Source organism: Aotus nancymaae, unplaced genomic scaffold (genome assembly GCF_030222135.1).
Source record: "Aotus nancymaae isolate 86718 unplaced genomic scaffold, 86718_ANA_hifiasm-v0.15.2.pri h1tg000014l, whole genome shotgun sequence".
Taxonomy (NCBI): domain Eukaryota; kingdom Metazoa; phylum Chordata; class Mammalia; order Primates; family Aotidae; genus Aotus; species Aotus nancymaae.
Window position 1 is genome coordinate 73,394,221 of NW_026988425.1, and position 20,221 is coordinate 73,414,441.

Below are 20,221 nucleotides of genomic sequence, written 5' to 3' on the forward strand. Positions count from 1 at the left end.
AAGGCTCACTCTGGCTTCTCTGCTGAGAATGGTCTGTAGGGAGATCAATTAGGTGACTATTTCAATAAACAAAGTAAGAGATGGGACGCCTGTTAGGTAGCTATTTCAGTAATCTAGGTAAGAGATGATTATAATGGAGGCAGTGAGGAGTAGTTGGAGTCTGAGTGTATTTCTAAATCAGAGACAGTAGGTGTTACGGGTGCGACTAGTTGGGGCCAGTGTCATGGAATTTGTCAAAAACAGTTGTAGATAAAGCAAGGCAGATTTGTTAGAGAATGTGTGAACACATGTTGCAAGGGTGCAATGGGCAGCAGAGTAGAGAAGGGGCTATCTGCAGAGAGGCAGGGGCTGGAGGGAAGTTTTATAGGGTCATGCTAGAGGGGGCTAGGTGTAGAAGAGGTCATTCCTTGTGCCAGCGGGTTGTTTGTGTTTCTTAGAAGAATTGTTCATTGTTCTCCCCTATCTGGAACCTTCCCCCACGTGGGGCCCCTTCCTTGTTGCTTACTTATCCATCAGGACTCAACAGTAGGATTTGTTCATGGGTTTGATATGGGTTTTAAGAGAGCAAAAAGACAGATAAGATGGCAATGATTTTTGGCCTGGACAACTAGAAGGATGGAGTTACTATTTGCTAAATGGTAAAGCTTGAGTCAAGAACAGGCTGAGGGGAAAAGATTGACTGTTTTCTCTTGAATCTGTGGAGCATGAGATGCTATTAGACATCTAAATGGAGATGTCAAGTGAGCAAGGATTGAATATTTGTTTGGAGTTCAGAGGAAGATTCTGGGCTGAAGATGGAAATTTGGGAGTCCTCTAGCATACGGATAGTATTTAAAGCTGCTAGTCTGAATGGGATTACCAAGCAAGTGAATACAGATGGATAAGAGAAGAGGAGTAAGTACTAAGCCCAGAGATATTCCAACATCTAGAAGTCAGGAAGATAAACAGGAGCCAGCAAAGAAGAGTGAAGGGGATCTGTTGAGTCGTCAGTGAAAACCAGAAGAGCAAGTTGTCCTGGAAACAGAAGCAAGAGGGAAACAACAATGCCAAAAAGGTCAAAAAAGCAGGAACTTAGAACTGACCAAGGGTTTAACCACTTGGAGTTCATTGGTAACTTTGATGAGAGACCAAAGCCTGGTTGCAGGCCTAGGAGAGAACAGGTGGTGGGGCAGGGGGAAGAGGAATTGAAGTGGGTGGGTATAGAAAACTCTTTTGAAAAGGGCTACTGTAAAGAGGAGAAGAGAAACAGGGTGGTACCTAGAGGCAAATGAAGAGGGTAAAAGAGGGATGGAGGAGAGGGAATTGCTGATCAGTAAACTTGCAAAGGTGAAAGTGGACAGAACGTACTGCACGGGTCAAGAGATTGTCATTAGCTGGGAGCATGGCAGGGCAGGAATAGCACATGGACACTTCTGTAGTTAGCAGGCAAGGACATCCACTGATGGGGCAGATGGGAGGGAAGTGTCTGAGCTGGAGAAGAGAGTGTGAAATGGTGATAACTAGGGAAGGGGAGTAAATGGATTCAGCAATGTTGTATTAGTGCTGGGCAGCGCTAAGAGCCTGTTTTAGCTTATTAGGCTAGTGGTTATGACTTTACAGTGAGATCAGTCAGGATGGTTGCATGCTTTTCTTTAGCTGCTTTCAGCTGCATGGATGCAGGTGCAGAGTGGGTGGAGGATTGGGATTAATTAGGATTGCTGTTGTGGCTGCTGTGACGAAGTGAGAAAAGAATAAGGAAGTTGAAGGTGTATGCAAGGAAGAGATTATAACAATGAGCCATGGAATCTAAACTAAGGAGAGAAAGTAATGCGGTATGAGATCGTTTTGGCCAATAAGAAGGTGGTAGGATCTGGGGATTTAGGTCGTGATGATATGAAAGAATTTTTGGAGTCAGGGTTCCAAAGGCAGTGAACTGAAAGATTAGCAGTAGTCAGAGAATGTGGTTGAAACTGAGATAGGGAAGAGATGCAGCTATTGACAATGACAAGGTCTAGATTACAATCAAGCGGGTGTTGACTGAGGTCAATGGAGGATAAGATTTTTGGAGGAGGAGTTCAAGGGCCTGTGAGGCCAGGATATTGAAATGTTGTTTATGTGCATATTAGAGTCCCCAAGAATTATGACAAGAGTAATGTTGGAGAAAAGAGCAACCGTGAGCTGAGAGCTCAGATCTCAAGGCATCAGGAGGAGCCACTGGCGTGCCTGTAGATGAGTGCAGAAAGGAAGGGTGATGACTGGTAGTCTGATAATATGAGATTAAAAGCTAGGCTTTCTTTTGTTAAAAGGAAGGAAGGAGATTTCCCCACCTTCCTGGCAATGGCTCCTCTCAAGTATGTGAGACATCCGAAGGAACCTGGGGGTAGCTCTTGATCCTCAGGCAGTGCAGCATTCTGGTGATACATCAGTCATGAAGTGTGCAGTTTCAACAGGTCTGATGACAGTGGATGGGACTGGGTACTGCACTCTGATGAGTGGAATTGGAGAGGGTGGGTATAGAAAACTATTTTGAAGAGGGCTGCTATAAAAAGGAACAGAGAAACAGGGTGGTACCTAGAGGTAAATAAGGAGGCTGTGCCACATTGGTTTAGGTTGCCTCTGGCTCTTCGTTTCCACTGGATTGCTTGATCTGAAACAGGAAAGGCCAGGTTTATTATATTGTTTAAATTCAGAGTCAAGATGTGCCTCTCTTTGGAAGGTGAAGCCATAAGCTCGTCATATAGACTAGCAATTATTTACCACACCTAGACCCAGATAGAAATTTGATGAGATATTTTTAAAACTTTTTTATTTTTAATTTTTATGGATACATTTTATGGTTACATAATACATATACAAAATATGCAATGAATATGTAATAGCTGTACATATTTATGAGGTATATGTTGTAGTTTACTATAAGCATATGATGTGTAATGATCAAATCTGGGTAATTGAGATATCCGTCACCTCAAACATTTATCATTTTTTTGTGTTGGGAACAGTCTGCATCTTCTAGATATTTTTAAATAAATTATTGTTAACTATAGCTGCCTTATTATGCTGTCAAATAATAGAAGTTATTCCTTCTATTTAACTGAACTGTTGTACCCATTCACCAAACCCTCTCTTCGTCCTCCCCTTCCCCACTACCTTTCCCAGTCTCTGGTAACCACCATTCTATTCACTACTTCCATGAGATCAACTTTTTTAGCTTTCAAATATGAGTGAGGACATGTGATATTTGTCTTTCTGTGCCTGGCTTATTTCACTTTACATAATGTGAAGAGGTATGTTTATACAGGTGAGGTTTAAAGAAGTTTTATATCATTGCTGTTGTTTAACTAGATTCCCTTTACATGCCTTTGAAATTAAGCCCTAGACAGGTCAATAATTTTGAATTTCAACACAGTTTTATAGTTAAGAAAATGTATCTTCCTATTTATATACAGAATTGTTTCATCTGTTTTCTAACCATCTAGGTATCAAAATATGAAAGCAGATGTATCAATTAGTTCACGTTCAACATAGGACAGAGAAAACCCTCTCTGAGTGGAGGGAATTCATTGTTTACAGAATCTGTTGGAAAGGCTGGGGGAAATAAAGTCAAGGAACAGCCCTTAAACTGTTGACTTTCAGAGAACAGCACCATAGATGTGATCCAGAGATTAGGAAACCACTGCCACCACCGCTGCTGCCACAGATGCCTCTCAGACTTGGGAAGCTCGTTCCCAGAAACTAGAATCCAAGCACTCACATCTCCATGACTGACTTTCAGCAACAGGAAGATGGTCCCTACTTCCGCCTTCCTTGTCTTTCCAAGGGCATCTATTAGTGGAATTGAATTTACGTCCAGAACCATAGTGGCAAGGGAGCCTGGGAAATGTAGTTTTAGTTCTACCCCTCTCCACCTAGGAGGATAGAATACAGATTCAATGACTAATCTGTAATACCTGCCAAACTAGATTTGGTTGAAATCCTTGAAGAACAAACACTACTTAGTTAAAATTGTTATAAAAGAAAAATTAGAATCTTACAGAGCCATTTTTGTTTCATTTCGTGGACCATTTGAAATAGTAAGGACTTCTTGATGTCTGCTGTAATGGAACTTGACTAATAACAAGCCAAGGTATTTCACTGAGATTGATAGTTCTGTATTTGGTTGTGTGTCACTGTGTTAGTTCAGAAAAGGCTTCAAAGGCTTATTGCAGTAGGTTAATTCCAGTGAGGAGAAAGCAAATGATGTTTTGACTTTGGTAATTACCCTTCTTGGCCCTTTTAGGAATTTAGATCCCTAATTTATGCATCGTCCTTATTTTAGTATCTCTGTGTAGGCTTCACTCTTCAGAAGATTCTTTTGCATTTCTGTCTTGGGTATCTTAGGCGTGGTTATAGTGGAGTTCTCTCAAAATTTTTGCTCTAGATTTTTCTTCATCCTCTCTCCTTCTGTCAAAACTCATTTTACTGACAGAGAAACTTTCTCCTGAGTTATCTAGAATCACATATGAAAAGAGGGTCATAACTTTAATTTTCTGATTATTGATTGAAATACTGCATTCTAATAGCAGAAAGTTCACTTAAAAATTGATGAAGAAGATTGTGTGACAATGATTTGGTGCTTTCTGTCCTCTAACATTTGAAGCTTTTATCAGGGTTTGCTGAGACTGTCATAATTGCTTGTTAGAGGATAGTGTAATCCATGTTATTATTGGGTATAGTTTGGAGGCCCTATGGGACATACGTAACCTGTATATATTAAGGCTTTAAGAACTCAGTGGATTTTAAACAAAATAAACACTATATAGCAACTAAATTATTTTTCCATTTTTTATAGTGAAACAATCATGTTTCTTCATGAAATATTTCATCAAGGACTAAAGGCAAGGATAGCAAACTGGCCCACTTTAATTTTAGGTAAGTGCATTCTTTAAAGATGTAAGATTTTCTGTTAGAATGGCTGCAATTACAGTCAAATAGCTCCAACATTATTCAGTTTAAGCTGTCTGCATTAACCTGTTGACTTGTGAGCTTCCGTACCCCAAGGCCCTCTGTCTCCTTGCTTCTGGGTACTTTGGGCCTTGCCTCAGTAGTTACCTTTTGACTCTTTCCCCTGGCCTTTCATAGTTAATTTGGGGCTGGAATCGACTACTGCCCACAAGTGCATTCTACCAGATCATCATTCAGGCATCAGGGCTGCAGCTCCATGCATATGTGACACCTGGTGCTGGGACCCACTATTTGCTATTCCTGCTGAGTGTAGGTAATTTACCAAGCGCAAAGGGAAACAGCCATGTTTATTGTTTCTTTCCAGCTGATCTGTTTGATATTTTGCTCCCCATGCTGAACATTTATCAAGAATTTGTGCGTAATCACCAGTACAGCCTCCAAGTTCTCGCCAATTGTAAGCAAAACAGAGATTTTGACAAACTCTTAAAACAGTATGAAGCCAATCCGGCCTGTGAGGGAAGGATGCTGGAAACATTCTTGACCTATCCAATGTTTCAGGTGAGTCACTTGGTGTGGGGGTTCACTCAGGGTGGTGGCAAAAATATTAAAGCAAAAATATTAGAGATAGCTTTAGGGAATAATAAGAAACCTTCTTGGAAGGCCAAAGGTTTACATAGCTTATAATGACTGAATGTGTCGAAGCCAAGAGGCTCTTACCCTAGGGCATTAGGACAGTAGAATAAATGCTAGAAATTGTAAAAGAAGTTTCTCCACACAAATCTGTTTACCCCCCACCTCCGTTAGCAAAACCTTTGATCATCTGCAGGTGCTTAACTGCCTTCTACTCAGGGGGTCTGCAGAAGTTAATTACCCTCTAATGGTGTTTATCCAAAGACCCTTGTCCTTTGATATACTAAATAAAAGCCAGGAGTAGGGGCTGCCATTAACTGCTGTGAGCAAGTGGCCCCCAGACACCCCAGCTCACTTTTCTTGTATTCTGTGTTTGACTGTTATTCATCCATGGCTGAGTCGGGGTCTGTAGGAGGGACTCCTGCAGGTGGAAATTCTAACAACCTAGGATGCATTTTGTAAGTCAGAGGTTCCAGCTCAATGTCACTGAACTTAGTGTGACCAGCGTGAGATGTGTAAGTGTGCCCTGGGAGGAATTATGGCACAGATATATCATCTGTTGCTGTCTTGAACTTGACCCTGAGATAAACAAATACTGTGCCACACATTCTCTGTGTCTCGCGGATGTAAGAAAACCAGGCATTTTTGAAGCAAAGAATTCAAGAATGATTTTTTGAAACGCTGCACAATTTTCTCTTTACAGAAAGATTCCACACAGACCTCTTTCATGGAGTCTCCTCCTCCAGCATGTTTAAAAATATTATTTGGTTTACAGAAATAGGATTCTGTGCAAATGTTCCAGTTTATGCTAGTTGCATAAAAGATTCTTGGGGATGGAGTGGCTGCTGGGAAAGTTGCTGTTTTCCGGCCCATCCTCCCGCCCTATTGCGGTTGCTGTTGAGTCTCCCGTGGCTGGAGCTCTGGAGAACAAAAGGAGGACCTCCCTGGTCACAGAGGCTGTGGAGACTTAGGAAACGGAAGGCTGGGGTTGGACCTGGGGACTCTTGGCAACTAGTTAGGTGGCCGCAGGGGCTCCCTTTTTGAGACTAGAGCAACCCAAAGGGTCAAGAACACTTGCATTCTTTCCTGGCCTAGGGTTTTACTGTTAAGAGCTCAGAAGTGAGAACCAGGGAGGCCAAAATGTGCATTGAATCTCCCGTTCTTTGGAAAAGTGTCGATTCTGTTCTTTTGGAAGAGCATTGAGTGTTCCCACTGTGGAATTTAGGTGGCTTCTGGCCAGGCCTCCAAATTGTCATGTGGTAAACCAATTCTACTAATCATGTGTGTTATGGTTACTGTGGAGTGCTTTGTCCTCCTGAGCAGGCATCTCTGACCCTGGCTAATCATTTTGCAGCCTCAGAAAGAAATGTGGCTGTGGTGCACAATTGTTTGCCTTAAAGTTTGTCAGGCTGTCTCGAAATCCTGGAATTCACCATAGAAGTTTAGTCAGGTTTTTAACTGAAAGGATGCATTTCAAACCACTTAAGTATAGTGAAACTTTATAGTGTTTTTGTTTTTGTTTTTTTTCATCCTTGGAACTGAATTGTTTGAACTCTTTGCCTCTCTGAGGAAATATTTCACAAGAAAAATTTCAGACTTAAAAAAAAACTATTTACATAATTGAAACTAAAGATTTTATTTACAATGAAACATTTTATATAGTATAACATTCTTCTGAGATTCTATGTGAATTTTTGACAGTTATCTCTAGGTTATGATTCAGTACCCCAAATTGCATCTGTTCAGTAACCCCAAGTCAGTTGACTATACAAAGGTAGAGTTGTGAAAGACCCATGGGACATTCAGAGAGGAACCCAGCTCCCTGTCTGACAGCCCACTGTTGTCTTTCTTCATGCTATTTAATTCCCTCTTGGCGTGATTTCCTCAGTATTTTGAAATGGCAGAACTACACTTTCACTGCAGATGAGGTGTCCAAATACAGCCGAATGTAGGAACTTGGAAAGGTCTTTGGATTTCCTTAAAATGCTGGGATACTCACCCACCACCCTTCCCTTCCTCTCCTGAAGATGAAGTCTGATAGCAATGACTGAGCATTTTGATTGAGTCCAGGGAATTTTTATAATGTCGTAAAAAGAGCACTGGACTAGGAATCTTTAAAAGACCTGATGTCTCACTCACCCTTCAGTCATAGCATTGGGGAAAATAACTGAATAGCTATTTCTTAATTTCTAAATTGAGGCAGCTGAGCTCTAGCTATCTCCAGACTCTCTAGCCCTCTGACTTGGTGAGTCTAGGGCAACTGCAATGGTTCTGATACTTCCAGTTGGGTGACTATGTGGTGTTACAAGGAGCCTGGTGTTAATCTAGGACCCCCCTTCCCAAGAATGTGGTGACCTCAAACCATAGAATGTCGGGTCAGATACTGAGGCTTTCTGGCTTTTGCCAGACAAGTATAACCAGAAGCTTCAGCTTGTGGGAGCCTTTGCTCTGGAAGAAGCCTCAAAGAATTTAGTCAGAATTGTCCAACTGCAAGAAATGAGCAAATTGAAAGAGCACGGAATTGTCTTTGTTTGCTTCCCCATAACTATTTTGAATAGACCAGGAGAAGTCATTAGAGTTCTCTGCCCAAGGGCCTCAGGCTCCTTGGTGTCTCCCTTCTGTCTTCTTCACTTGATGCCTTGCTTTTCTGCCTTCTCTCTAGAAATAACCCTAGGAAGAACTGGGGGAAATTGCCTTTTCTAGAAGCTGGGAGGCTTTTCCTTACTAAGCTGACTCTATCCTTCTTGTTCCCTTGTGGTTCTTTCACAAATGAAGTAAAATAGTCATGGAGGTGTTTGATCTCTTGGAGCGTCCGGATGTATCTGCTTCCCTCTGTATTAGCAGTGGTGCTTCTGCACATCTGCTTTGCTCCCTTGTAAGGCTGGACACCCTCAGGATGAGGCTAGGGCTCTCACTTTTTTTTTGCTGGAGGCCAACAATGGAAGAGGTGACTCTAGTTTATACTGCCAAAGGACCTCTGGCCAGACTTTCTTGAGCCCAGATACAGAGGCAGAAGTTAGTGTAGGGGCAGAGGGAGGGGACGAGGTGATTGGAAGCCTTTAGCTTATATGTGTAGAACAGAGAAGGTGATTGTCTTCCTGCTTCTGGGCCCTTTTTTGAGTTCGTCAGTTACTGCTGTTATCAAGCTATGTTGAACTGTGGAAACATGGAGAAATTGTAGAATTTGGATGGTGCAGCAAAATTATCCCCAGTTGAACTATTAGAACAGTAAGTCCAAGTATTGCCAAGAAATTTGTTATGGAAAATAATGTTGTCATGAACATAATTTTTATTTATTAAAGACAGTGGCTTGGCTGGTACTGTTTAAATTGGCTTCAGCTGCTCATGTATTTATTTGGCTATGTATGTGTTGAAAGTCCATTGGTAAGCCGATCGTGAAATCTGCTCCTGACAAGAACAGCAGTGTTAGATGTTCTCCAGAAAGTAGCTACTTGCTATTCTATCCATTTATTGACTGTAATTGGAGAGCAAGCTAATTAATGTCTATAAAGTGACAAGTATCTGCTCCATAATTGAAAGCAGAATTATGATTCATTTAGACAGCTCCTGTGATTCTTGGTTTTGGGGCAAAAGATTTATAATCAGCTCTTGAAGATACAGATGAGCCCTTTGGAGAGCTGTTCACTTCTCGCAGAACTTCGTTTACCTGCTTTTTGGCAGTTCCCATGCTTGTTTGTTCCTTCACCATAAAGTGGAAAGGGACAGAGACTGAGTTCAAATCCATCTACCTGAATCTTAGCCAGGGAGCACTTTAAAAGAAATGTAAGTAATGAGGAAGGATCATGAGAGAATTGAACAAACTCAGTTTTGTGGATTTTCATTGCATTGTAAGTACTAAGGCTTTCCTGCCCCTGTCCCCTTTGCTATGAAAAATTGAGTACGTTAGCTATTAATGGCCTGATTTTCTTGTGGAACTACTAATTAGAGGCAAACTCTTATCAGTCATGCAATTATGCCAACAAAAGCACACTTATCCCAGGAGATTTTATCAAGTGGGACAACCCTAAGGGCTGTCTTAGTGAGAAATTCACGGGAAAAGGAGCAGAAAATCTCCATATAGCCTACAAAGGGAGGGTTCTCCTGTATCCCACCCTCCCATGATGAAGGGGGCCTATCTGTGCTTCCTGAAACCTTGATTTGATGACATTCCTTAGGGGAGGTCCCAAAGCTGAAGTTCAATGTCTGTGCTAATGGTGGCTGTTGTCTATGCATAGTGTGTAAATGGAGGCACTTAATAAATATTGGTAAACAGCCCAGTGAAGGCCACCACTTGCAAAGAGCAAAAGCATATTCCTAGGTGGGGCCACTGACCTTTCAGGACAAAAAAGAAGAAACCACACACAGGGCCCTGGAAAGCCATTTTAGTTTCTTCATTCTTAGAGGTCCTTTCAAGTGCTGAGTGAAAACCCCCCGCCCCCCGCCCCTCACCCCCAGGCAGACGAGAACCCCCAGGGCAAGCTCTGAGAGAAGGTAGTTAGTGCTCTGGTTAGAGCTGGGGTTATAGTTGACGCTGCTATTTACTGTGGGGCCACCTTTAGGGCAAGTTTGGGCAAGTTACCACACTTCTTCCCACTTCAGTTCTCTATCTGTAAAATGGAGAAATAATCCTTATGGTGTTGGAGGACTGGACACATTGGCAAAGCCTGGAGCACCCAGTCTAACCCCTAGTGGGTAGTGTTGTGGTAGATGTTCATGCATGCTATTGTTAAAATTAAGCCCACAATAAATATGTTGTGTCACTATAAGTTAAGTTCAATCTCTACCATGGTTTATTACGATCTTCCTCGGGTTGGTCGAATTTCTGTCTTTGACAAAATTTAGATAGTCTGTTAATAAAGGTACCAATAAATACCCTAATTAAACAATACTTTTTACTGCAAGGAGATGAATTGAGATAAAGCAGAAACAGAAAGTAATAAAGGTGAACATGTCTTCTCCCAAGTTTTAATACTTAGAATACTGCAGTGGGATTGTTGATTTAAAAACATTGCAAATGGACTAATGTATCTAAAATACAGACTCAAGTAACTTGATGATAACTGTATCTGTTTCCCTCTGAAACTATGACTCAAAAGTGTATGATTATATTTAAAATATTCAACAATCATCTCTTTGTACTATAACATTTCAATAATTTCCACCTTTTTATGTGTTCTTGGTGAAGTCTTTGTTTGGTATGCATGAAATGTGAAGTGTAGTTCATTTTATTTGTATTTCTTTTATAAAATATGTAAAACAGTCAAAAGTGGGAGTGTAGAGACAAGCTTCTGGAAGCAGTGGTGGCCCTGCGGAGCATGTGCCTGGTCACCCACCCTGATGTCTTGCTCACACTAGCTTCTGTTTGCATCTAGATCCCCAGGTACATCATCACACTGCATGAGCTCCTCGCTCACACACCCCATGAGCATGTGGAAAGGAAAAGCCTGGAGTTTGCCAAATCAAAGCTAGAGGAACTGTCCAGGTACGCCAAGAACTTATAAGAAAGGCTTGGGAGAGGAAAGCAGCAAGTTAGTTCCTTGTGGAAACCTCCTGTATATGTTCCAAGGAACAAGAAGCAAAACAAATCCAGCTTCTCAGATTTACCTGAAAGTTAATTACTAGCTCGTGAGGTGATATGGAACATTATTCACATTCATTTTAACCAAGAAAAATACGTATCTTGGAAAATATACTTATAGCATGTGAATTTATGTAATTCAGATTAGGCATATTTTGGTTTAACTTTGGAAATGTTCACGTTTCTTTCAGTATTAAAAAAAATGGGCAAGGCGCGATGGCTCACGCCTGTAATACCAGCCCTTTGGGAGGCTGAGGCGGGCAGATCCTGAGGTCAGGAGGTGGGGACCATCCTGGCTATCACGGTGAAACCCTGTCTCTACTAAAAATGCAAAAAATTAGCCAGGTGTGGTGGCACATGCCTGTAGTCCCAGCTACTCAGGAGGCTGAGGCAGGAGAATCACTTGAACTTGGGAGGCGGAGGTTGCAGTGAGCCGAGATTGCGCCACTGCACTCTAGCCTGGGTGACACAGCGAGACTCCATCTCAAAAAAAAAAAGAAAATGATAGCCAGGTGTGGTAGTGTGCATCTGTAGTCCCAGCTACTCAGGAGGCTGAGAGGAGGGTGCATCGGGTGATGATTACTTGAGCCCAGGAGTTTGCGACCAGCCTGGGCAATATAGCAAGACCCTGTCTCAACAAAATAGACTCTCAGTTGCAGTTTGTATTCATATTTGGCAAGAAGCTAGAGAAGGTACAGTTTGCACTTCTCAGTGACTTTTCACTGTTACAAGTACTTATTTATGCCTGTGTTATTTTAGCTTACATGGATAAATGGTCTAAAGGTCTCTTATTTACTCTGCCTCCAAGAAATGGCCCCCTAATTTCAATGAGAGGACTGGCCACAAAATAATATGTTGCTTTCCCGCTGCACTTAGAAGCAGACATGCCCAGGGACGCTGGTCATTGCTGACCCACTTACCCTGTAGAATCATGAGGCACATTGGCCTTGCTTTGGGTCATGACCTGTCAAAGCCTGGAAAGATCCAGTCTGTTTCCCCCAAACCCCCAGTTCAATTGATAAAAGCTGGAAACCGAACTTCTCAGGTCTCCGAGCTCTTCTTTGCCTACCTGCTAGGGCAACAGAAGATCTCTCTTACTGTGATCCTGTCTGTGCTGTGTCCGACAGAGTAATGCACGATGAAGTGAGCGACACTGAAAACATAAGGAAAAACCTTGCCATCGAAAGAATGATCGTGGAGGGCTGTGACATCTTGCTGGACACCAGCCAAACGTTCATCCGCCAAGGTAAGTCCTTGTGAAACGGACCCGCGACCTGAGTGCGCTGTGCGGCTGTCACATGGTCTCGGCACACCCCGGAAGGCGTTCTGAGCAGGCCCCCCGCGACCTTCGCCGAGGCTGTGGTTGAGGCCCACCTTTGTGCTGTTTCTTTTCAGGGGCCATGAAAAACAGCAACACAATCATAGTAAAGCACGAGTGGGGCAGGCAGTTACATTCTGACTGGACGCTCCTCCTCAGCGGCCCGGACATTCTCTGCAGCTCCAAGGAGGACCGGTCGGCCTGGCCCACGGCTGTGGCTGTGCCAAGCGCTGACGACACCCAGGCCAAGGCCCAGGAGAAACTTGCGTTACTCAAAGCCCTTTCACATAAGACCGGGGACCATGTCCGAAGTGAAAGCAGCTGTCTCTTGTTCCCATTTTTCATCAGCACTTCCGGATCCGCCCCACACGGTCTCATTTGATTCAACTGGTAACTCCCGTTGCCAGATGAAATGTCTCTGATCGACCCTTGCCACGCCTTGCTTTGGTAACGCAGAAGCTTTCGTGTGTGCAAAGTGTGCTTTGGGGGCGTCATTGCATAAATTAAGCTTTTGAAGAGTTGAAGATATTTGTGCCGGAAACTGTGGAGAAGCAAGAGCCTGACAGTGCCTATTTCTCCTTGGCTGTTATTCCAAAATGCAAGATGTAAACTACATCCCAAGTTATTTATTTATTTATTTTTTAGTACTTAGGTCCTCTGTGGGAGGGGAGCATGCCTCAGGCAATTGGTTTGAGACGATATATTGCACACATTTATAATTTTGAATTTCGCGAGGAGTGAAACATAAATTTGGAACTCAAATTAATCGTTAATGTAGTTTCTGTTTATAATGTGCCAGTATCATTTGAAGATATTTATGTTGCCATTGCCTACCATAATGTACTGCTTAAAACTTTTTTAACCTCATCAAACAAGACTATGTTTGTGCTTATTAATTTTTGCACAGACTACTTTAAAAGTTTAATACATGCCATTCTGTTTTCCGTTACTTATTTACAAGGAGAAACCACACATATGTTAAAGTTTGGGAGTCTATTTTAGGAAATGATTCCTTTTCTCATTTTTGGCTTTAGATATTATTTTTTCTTTAAATAAGGGTGGAACGTAATGCTGACAATATCAGGCACTTGTAATGCCTCCTCTATTCCTCTACACAGACTGTGTCTCCACATTGGCTTCCTGCCTGCCAGCCTCTGTGCCTTTACCTGTGCTGTCCCCAGCCTGGGGACTGGGAATGTCCTTATCCATCTCTTTTGTGCCTGTTGAAGATCTGCTTGTCTCACCAGGCTCAGATCAGATACCTCTAAGGAGTCCTTTATAATCTCCTCTTCTTCCTCCTCCCCTCTCCTCCAGTTAGAATGGATTTTCCTTCCACTCCATTTCCAAGGCACTTCACTCCTGGTGCATGTATTTCATCCTCTTGTGTAGAAGTATGCCTCTCTGTCCCAGTAACTGTAAACTCTGAAGGGCAGCACTTAGGAATTCTCTCTGCCTTGCCTTGTCTAGTATGATGCTTTCTATTACAGATACATGGAAAATGGGCACTGAATTAAATCATTTATTGAATTGCAATTATGACTGAAAGGTGATTTATGTTGTATTTTTCTTGTATTGGAATTCCCGGAAAATGTCTACTGATTGACTTGTGCTTTATAGTATGTGAGAATGGAGACAAAAGTTTCTATAGCATACAATTGCTTAAAGGATTTTTGATTTGGGAAGTATTGTTACACATAAACGGTTACTATATTGCTAAAAAAACAAACTTTCTTTGGTCTGAGCTTGAAAACACGTTCAATAATGAAAAATGCTGGAAGGTCAAATATATTGAATGTCATGTTTTTTCATTGCAATTGGAGAGAAAACAATCATGAACGATTTCTCCCTGTATTCATGCCCATATATTACTAATTCCTTGTTATGTACCACATGTTTAAGGCACTTCTGTCAGCTATAAGTATTTCTGATATTATTGTGTTGATGTCAGTATAATGATTTGTGTTTTAGCAGTATTTTTCTGCATGTGTGATTTGGTTAGTTGTGTAAGAGTTATTCAGTAAAGTTGTTTCTAAAATTCAGACCTTAATCTGAAAGTAGGAAGTAATACAATCACAGAGAATTTGGAAAGTCTGCACTGTTTTGCTTTGGTTACTCCTATTATCACTTTCACATAACACTCTTAACAGACTTTAAGACCCATTGAGGTGATTTAAAAAATTATTATTTAAAAAAATTTTTGAGGGATTCCTATTGTCTATGAAATGGTCTACAATTTTATCTCTAAAGATGTGCTAATATTTGTGTTAATTGCTCTTAGGGATGATATGTGGTCATTTCTCTGTGTATATGTGTATGCATGTGTGCATGTGGTTTCCACCTTATGTGAATTTTTATGCTAAGGACTAGAAAAAATACGTCATCCAGATCATCTGAAAAATCACCTCAGAATAAGGGCATCAGCCACTCTTGGCTGTTTTTCGATGGGGATTTAGTGATGGAAATAATGAAAGTTTTATTGTAAATGGTTTCCAATTAGTCTGATGGATAGGATATGAAAGACTATATTATAGAAATGGTCTGATATTATCATTATTTTCTAAAATCTATTAAAAGTTTTTTGAATAAATGTGTGAGTGTCTGAGGCAATGATAGGAAAACAGTCTGGCTGCATCACTGGAGGTCAAATCCTGTCACCCCTACTTCCTTGCTGTGTGACATTGGGCAATTTACTTATCCTCTCTCTGCCTCAGTTTCTTCTCCTTAAATTGGAGTTAATAGTAGTAGCTATCTTTTAGGATTGTTGTGAAGATTAAATGAGCTAGTGCTCACAAAAGCACATAGACTAGACTGCAAGATTATGATAAACTTTAAAAGCCAAGATCCAAATTTTGGAATGACTTTCTATTTTCAATAACATGAAATATATATGAATATTTAGTAAGAGATAAAGGCACTCTTAAGCTGACATTTTGTACAAAATCTACTATGCATTGTGAACAGTGTTTTGTGGAAATGTAAATCAGGAAAATGAAATATAGGTGACTGAATACAGGGCTAAGTGCCTTGAGAATAAGGCATGGACCTTTCTGGTATTTTAATCATTCCTAGACCCTAAGTCATGTGCTTTCAATGCACCAGTGTTCTCTGAAATTGTAACATGGGGTCTAGAGACAGTTATACCTTCTCCAATGCCTAACCCAATAAGCTGGAAATTGCTCCTTGTTCTTTTTCACTATTCAGTAGAATTAAGAATAAAGGGCATAGTCTTAAATGCCATACTGTGGGAATAAAGTGATGGAAATAACAGACGTTTTGTTGGAAGTTGACCCCAGTTATTAAGTAGACTAATGGCCAGGGTACAAAGAATCATGCTGTAGCAATGATCTGATGAATTACTAAGTGAATACTAAGTATTTCTCTGATTTGTATTAGCTAGAGAGGAATCCTTTCTTCATGTCTCATAGCTACGTTGAAACATCATGTCAAATGCAAGAAAAAATGTGAAAAAATCCGCTTAAAATGCTTTTTCCAAACATGATTATTTTACAAACCATAGTGTTGAAATGTCTCACTTTTAATTCAGATGTATACATTTCTATATGTACCTAATATACTCAGTCTCCTATGTCTCCCTCCTACTTGGATATGAGGTAAACAATTATAGATTAAGCATATTAGTGTATGGTTGCCAAGGAAACATTTATTTTTTTTGTCTCACAGCTGAAATTCACAAAAATTGCTAATATATGAGCTAACAATGTATTCTGTCATTTCTTTCAAAATTTTATTTATTTTTATGTATTCTATAATTTCTGACATAGAAAATTGCTAAATTGCTAGAAGCATTTACTAACAAACACATTATTACTGAGTTTTCACAGGTTGCTTATAGCCTTTCCGAAAATTACTCACAAACCTATTTGTCCACCAAGATTATTTGTCCAAGCCTCAGTCCTTTACTCAGCCCTAACTGATGGGCCTGATGACCCACGGCCCCCATCGCAAAGCTAGAACTTACTCTCTTCCCATCTGTCCCCTTTTTGAGTCTTACATTTTACATGGCTGAATCCCTTGGCTACGTCACTCACTTAGGTATGACCTTAGGAGAGCTACTTAGCCTCAGACCTCAGTTTCCCCATTTGTGAATTGGGGGGCATAGGACCACGTCCTCTGCAAGGCCTCTGGCTTTGATTGCATCCTGAGCCCCATAAGCACAGCCTTTTGCTGCTATGACTTGCTCATAGACTTCCCTAACTTTTACCTCCTGCTTTCCCCTGCCTCCTGTACTCTATGTTATTCCTTGCTGCCTGGGCTGCCAGCCAGTTTGCTCCCACCCACCTCACCTCCTCATTCACTCTCCTCTTGCCCATACCTTCGTGGGAGTCAAGCCATCTCCTGGCCCTTTGTTCCCTAATCCCACATCCTTGCCCAGAACTGTATCCCTGCTGTTCTTTAGGCCCAGAATAGCTGCCTACTCTGTGTCTGTCAAGCATCCCACTGCAGCACGCACCCAAATAGATAGTATGAGATCCAGGCGTGGAAACTTGGGTCTTTTGCCATCCTGTATGCCTTTCAATCTCTGTTAAAAAGTAGATGCAATTTGCAACATTCATATGTTAATATGAACATTTTGTGACTCACAGTCATAGTTTTACCAACTTACATATATATGCTCTTTATATGAAGAGCTTTAGTCATGTTTTTCTGCTTATAGGTATAATTTGTACTCATTAAAAAAATCAGGAAATTAGGAAAATGTATGAAGAGGAAAATAAGGTTGTCCACAATCTCATCTCTTAATGATGACTGCTGTTAATATTCAAGGGTTGAATGTGCACTCAGTGATTCTTCTGAGGGTAATATGAGCCTGTGTAAGGCTGCATTTGGGGTAGGTGGTAGATTAAATAAATATAAGAAATATGACTATCTCAGGGCACTTCAGAAGTCAGAATCAAGGGATTTGCAAGAATCTTTCTTAGTACTTTTTGATTTGATATTTAACTTAGATTGGAATTTTCTTTTTGGGGTAGGGTGGTTGCTATGAGGGTGAAATCTAGAAATAATCAAAGGTAATACTGGTATTATAAAGTCTGTGTATAGCTTCCCACATTGAATGGAAGGTAGTTTTGCTCATAGGAGTGTACTCGGTATAGATTTTATGTGGTTTAATTTCTGTTTAGATTCCACAAATAATTTTTATCACACATAATTTAAATGTAACTTGAAATAATAGCTCCCTTTAAAAATAGTTCTCAGCTAAATTTCACTGAATTATATAATTTATATATTTTTATAATATACAAGTATTGTACATTCTATTTTTAAAATACAAAGTAAACTATATTAATATGCTATTTATCTACCTTCTGTGCTTCAGGAAGAATATATTGTATTTGCTTTTTGTTATGTTATATTTATATAATTATATATGTAATCATTAATATTTATATTATATATTACAAAGAATAGTTTAATATTATTAATTAATATTATTGATATTATATAATATTGACATAATATCTTGATATTATATATAATATCAATAATATGTATTTATATATATAAATTGATTGGATCAGATCACTAAGGACAGATGGCAGAAGTGCCTCATTCTTTGAATTCAATTTTGTCTTCTTTCAAACTTATTTTCCAGTTTTAGATGAAGAATCAAGTCTAAAGTGTTTCACAAAAATATTAGGAACAGATTAGCCCTTAAAATACAATGCATTGTTTCTTCTGCTCAGAGTGTTAGAGAATTTCTCCTTCTGATGGTGCATCACATAAATCAATCCCTGGCATCTTGGGAAACAGGCCTTAGTGTTTATTGCCATGGACATGGTCCTCACTTGACAAAATTTTAATTGCTGTGTATTCTTCATTTTTGTAATTGCCAGGTTCACTTATTCAAGTACCTTCCGTTGAGAGGGGGAAACTTAGTAAAGTTCGCCTGGGTTCGTTGTCTTTGAAAAAGGAAGGAGAGAGACAGTGCTTCTTATTTACAAAACACTTTTTAATATGTACAAGAAGTTCAGGAGGGAAGCTTCATCTGCTCAAGGTACTGGTTTTCCCTAAGTATTCCATTTATCTTCCAAGCGCTTACAAGGTATTGACGTTAACTCACTTGTACTTTCCCATGCTTGGTATTATCATAAAACAGATTGTCATGATTGCATAATGAGTGAGGTAATGTACAGTTACCAAATCTGACATTTAATTCATTGTCATTTGAATTCCAGTAATAGAAATTTATTTTATGTATGCATCACCATAAGGAAATACAATTAAAATCATAACCTGGACAAAATTACATAATATACCATATCTGTATATTAAAATCATATACAAAGTTATATACTAGTTGACAACTACTGAGCTACAAAAATCTTGTCAAATCACTGCAATGTACCAATGCAATATTTGCTAAATACTATTTTATCTTGCTCGGTACTAGGAGTTAGCAAACTATGGCCCATGGCTTAGAGCCTGTTTTTGTTAATACAATTTTTGATTTTGGTTTTTCTTTGGTTGATATAGGGTCTCACTCTGTTGCCCAGGCTGGAGTGCAATGGCATGATCATAGCTCACTGCAGCCTTGAACTCCTAGGCTCAAAGAGTCCTCCCGCCTAGCTTCCTGAGTAGCTGGGACTACAGACTACCATGCTCATCTAATTTTTAAAAAAATTTTAGAAGAGTCTAGGCATGGTGGCTCACGCCTGTAATCCCAGCACTGTGGGAGGCAGAGACGAGCAGATCACGAGGTCAGGAGTTCGAGACCAGTGTGACCAACATGGTGAAACCCCATCTAAAAATAAAATAAAAAAAAAATCAGCTGGGCATGGTGGCACACACCTTTAATCCCAGCTACTCAGGAGGCTGAGGCAGGAGAATTACTTGAATCTGGGAGGCTGAGGTTGCAGTGAGCCGAGATCATGCCACTATATTCCCACCTGGGCAGCAGAGTGAGACTCTGTCTCAAAAAAAAAATTTCAGTAGAGACAGTATCTTGCTATGTGGCTTGGACTAGTCTTGAACTCCTTGGCTCAAGTGATCCTCCTGCCTTGGCCTCCCAAAGTGCTAGAATTACAAGTCTGAGCCACTGTGCCTGGCTTGTTAATAAAGCTTTATTGAAACACAGCCACGCTCAATTTGTTTATGTACTGTCTGTGGCTGCTTTTATGCTAAAGTGGCAGATTTGAGTAGTTGTGACAGAAATCATATGACTTGCAGAGCCTAAAATATTTACTGTCTAACCCTTTACAGAAAAACTTTGCCTATCTATACCGTTTTTTTATTATTGCTTACAAATATTATTCAACACCATGATGACAGCTTTCTACTGCTTGAGCCACTTCCTGGTTGATGAGTTCAGCCCTTTGCTAAGCTGCATTACTCTCTAAAGCCACTGTGGTACCCTCTAAGTTTCCCATCCGCTGACTTGCTAAATTTTATAAACAACTGAGTGAGAGTGGGTTGAGAGAGAAGAATTTTACTGAAGTTAAATGACTTCACTTCCTTTTGCACAACTAAGTTTAATTTTGGGCTCTATGAAAAATTATTTATGATGCAGAATTGCTATGCTTTCTTCTATGGCTACTTGAATATGAGGTTTACAAATCAGAGCTACCCAATCTACACAAGACCTTCAGCATCTTCATGAAAAATTGGTTTGTTTCCAGACAGGTGGGGTTCTGTCTCTAATAGACTGCACATTGATTGAAGAGCCAGATGCAAGCGATGATGACTGTAAGTCACATTCAGTCACTTAAGATTATATTAGAATTCGAGGCAAGAGAGAGGCTGAGGATAAACTC

At 40.3% G+C, this 20,221-nt stretch overlaps 1 protein-coding gene across 2 annotated transcripts in view; it reads left to right on the plus strand.

Annotated features, from left to right (window-relative positions):
• RASGRF2 (Ras protein specific guanine nucleotide releasing factor 2) overlaps positions 1-20,221 on the plus strand; it is a 269,826-nt gene that overhangs the window by 103,913 nt on the left and 145,692 nt on the right. For both annotated transcript variants that reach the window (XM_012477557.3, XM_064376089.1), the window contains 6 exons: positions 4,811-4,890; positions 5,288-5,481; positions 10,926-11,035; positions 12,259-12,377; positions 18,305-18,465; positions 20,087-20,153. In XM_012477557.3, the coding sequence (XP_012332980.1) occupies positions 4,811-4,890; positions 5,288-5,481; positions 10,926-11,035; positions 12,259-12,377; positions 18,305-18,465; positions 20,087-20,153 (731 nt within the window). The remainder of the gene's footprint in view (positions 1-4,810; positions 4,891-5,287; positions 5,482-10,925; positions 11,036-12,258; positions 12,378-18,304; positions 18,466-20,086; positions 20,154-20,221) is intronic.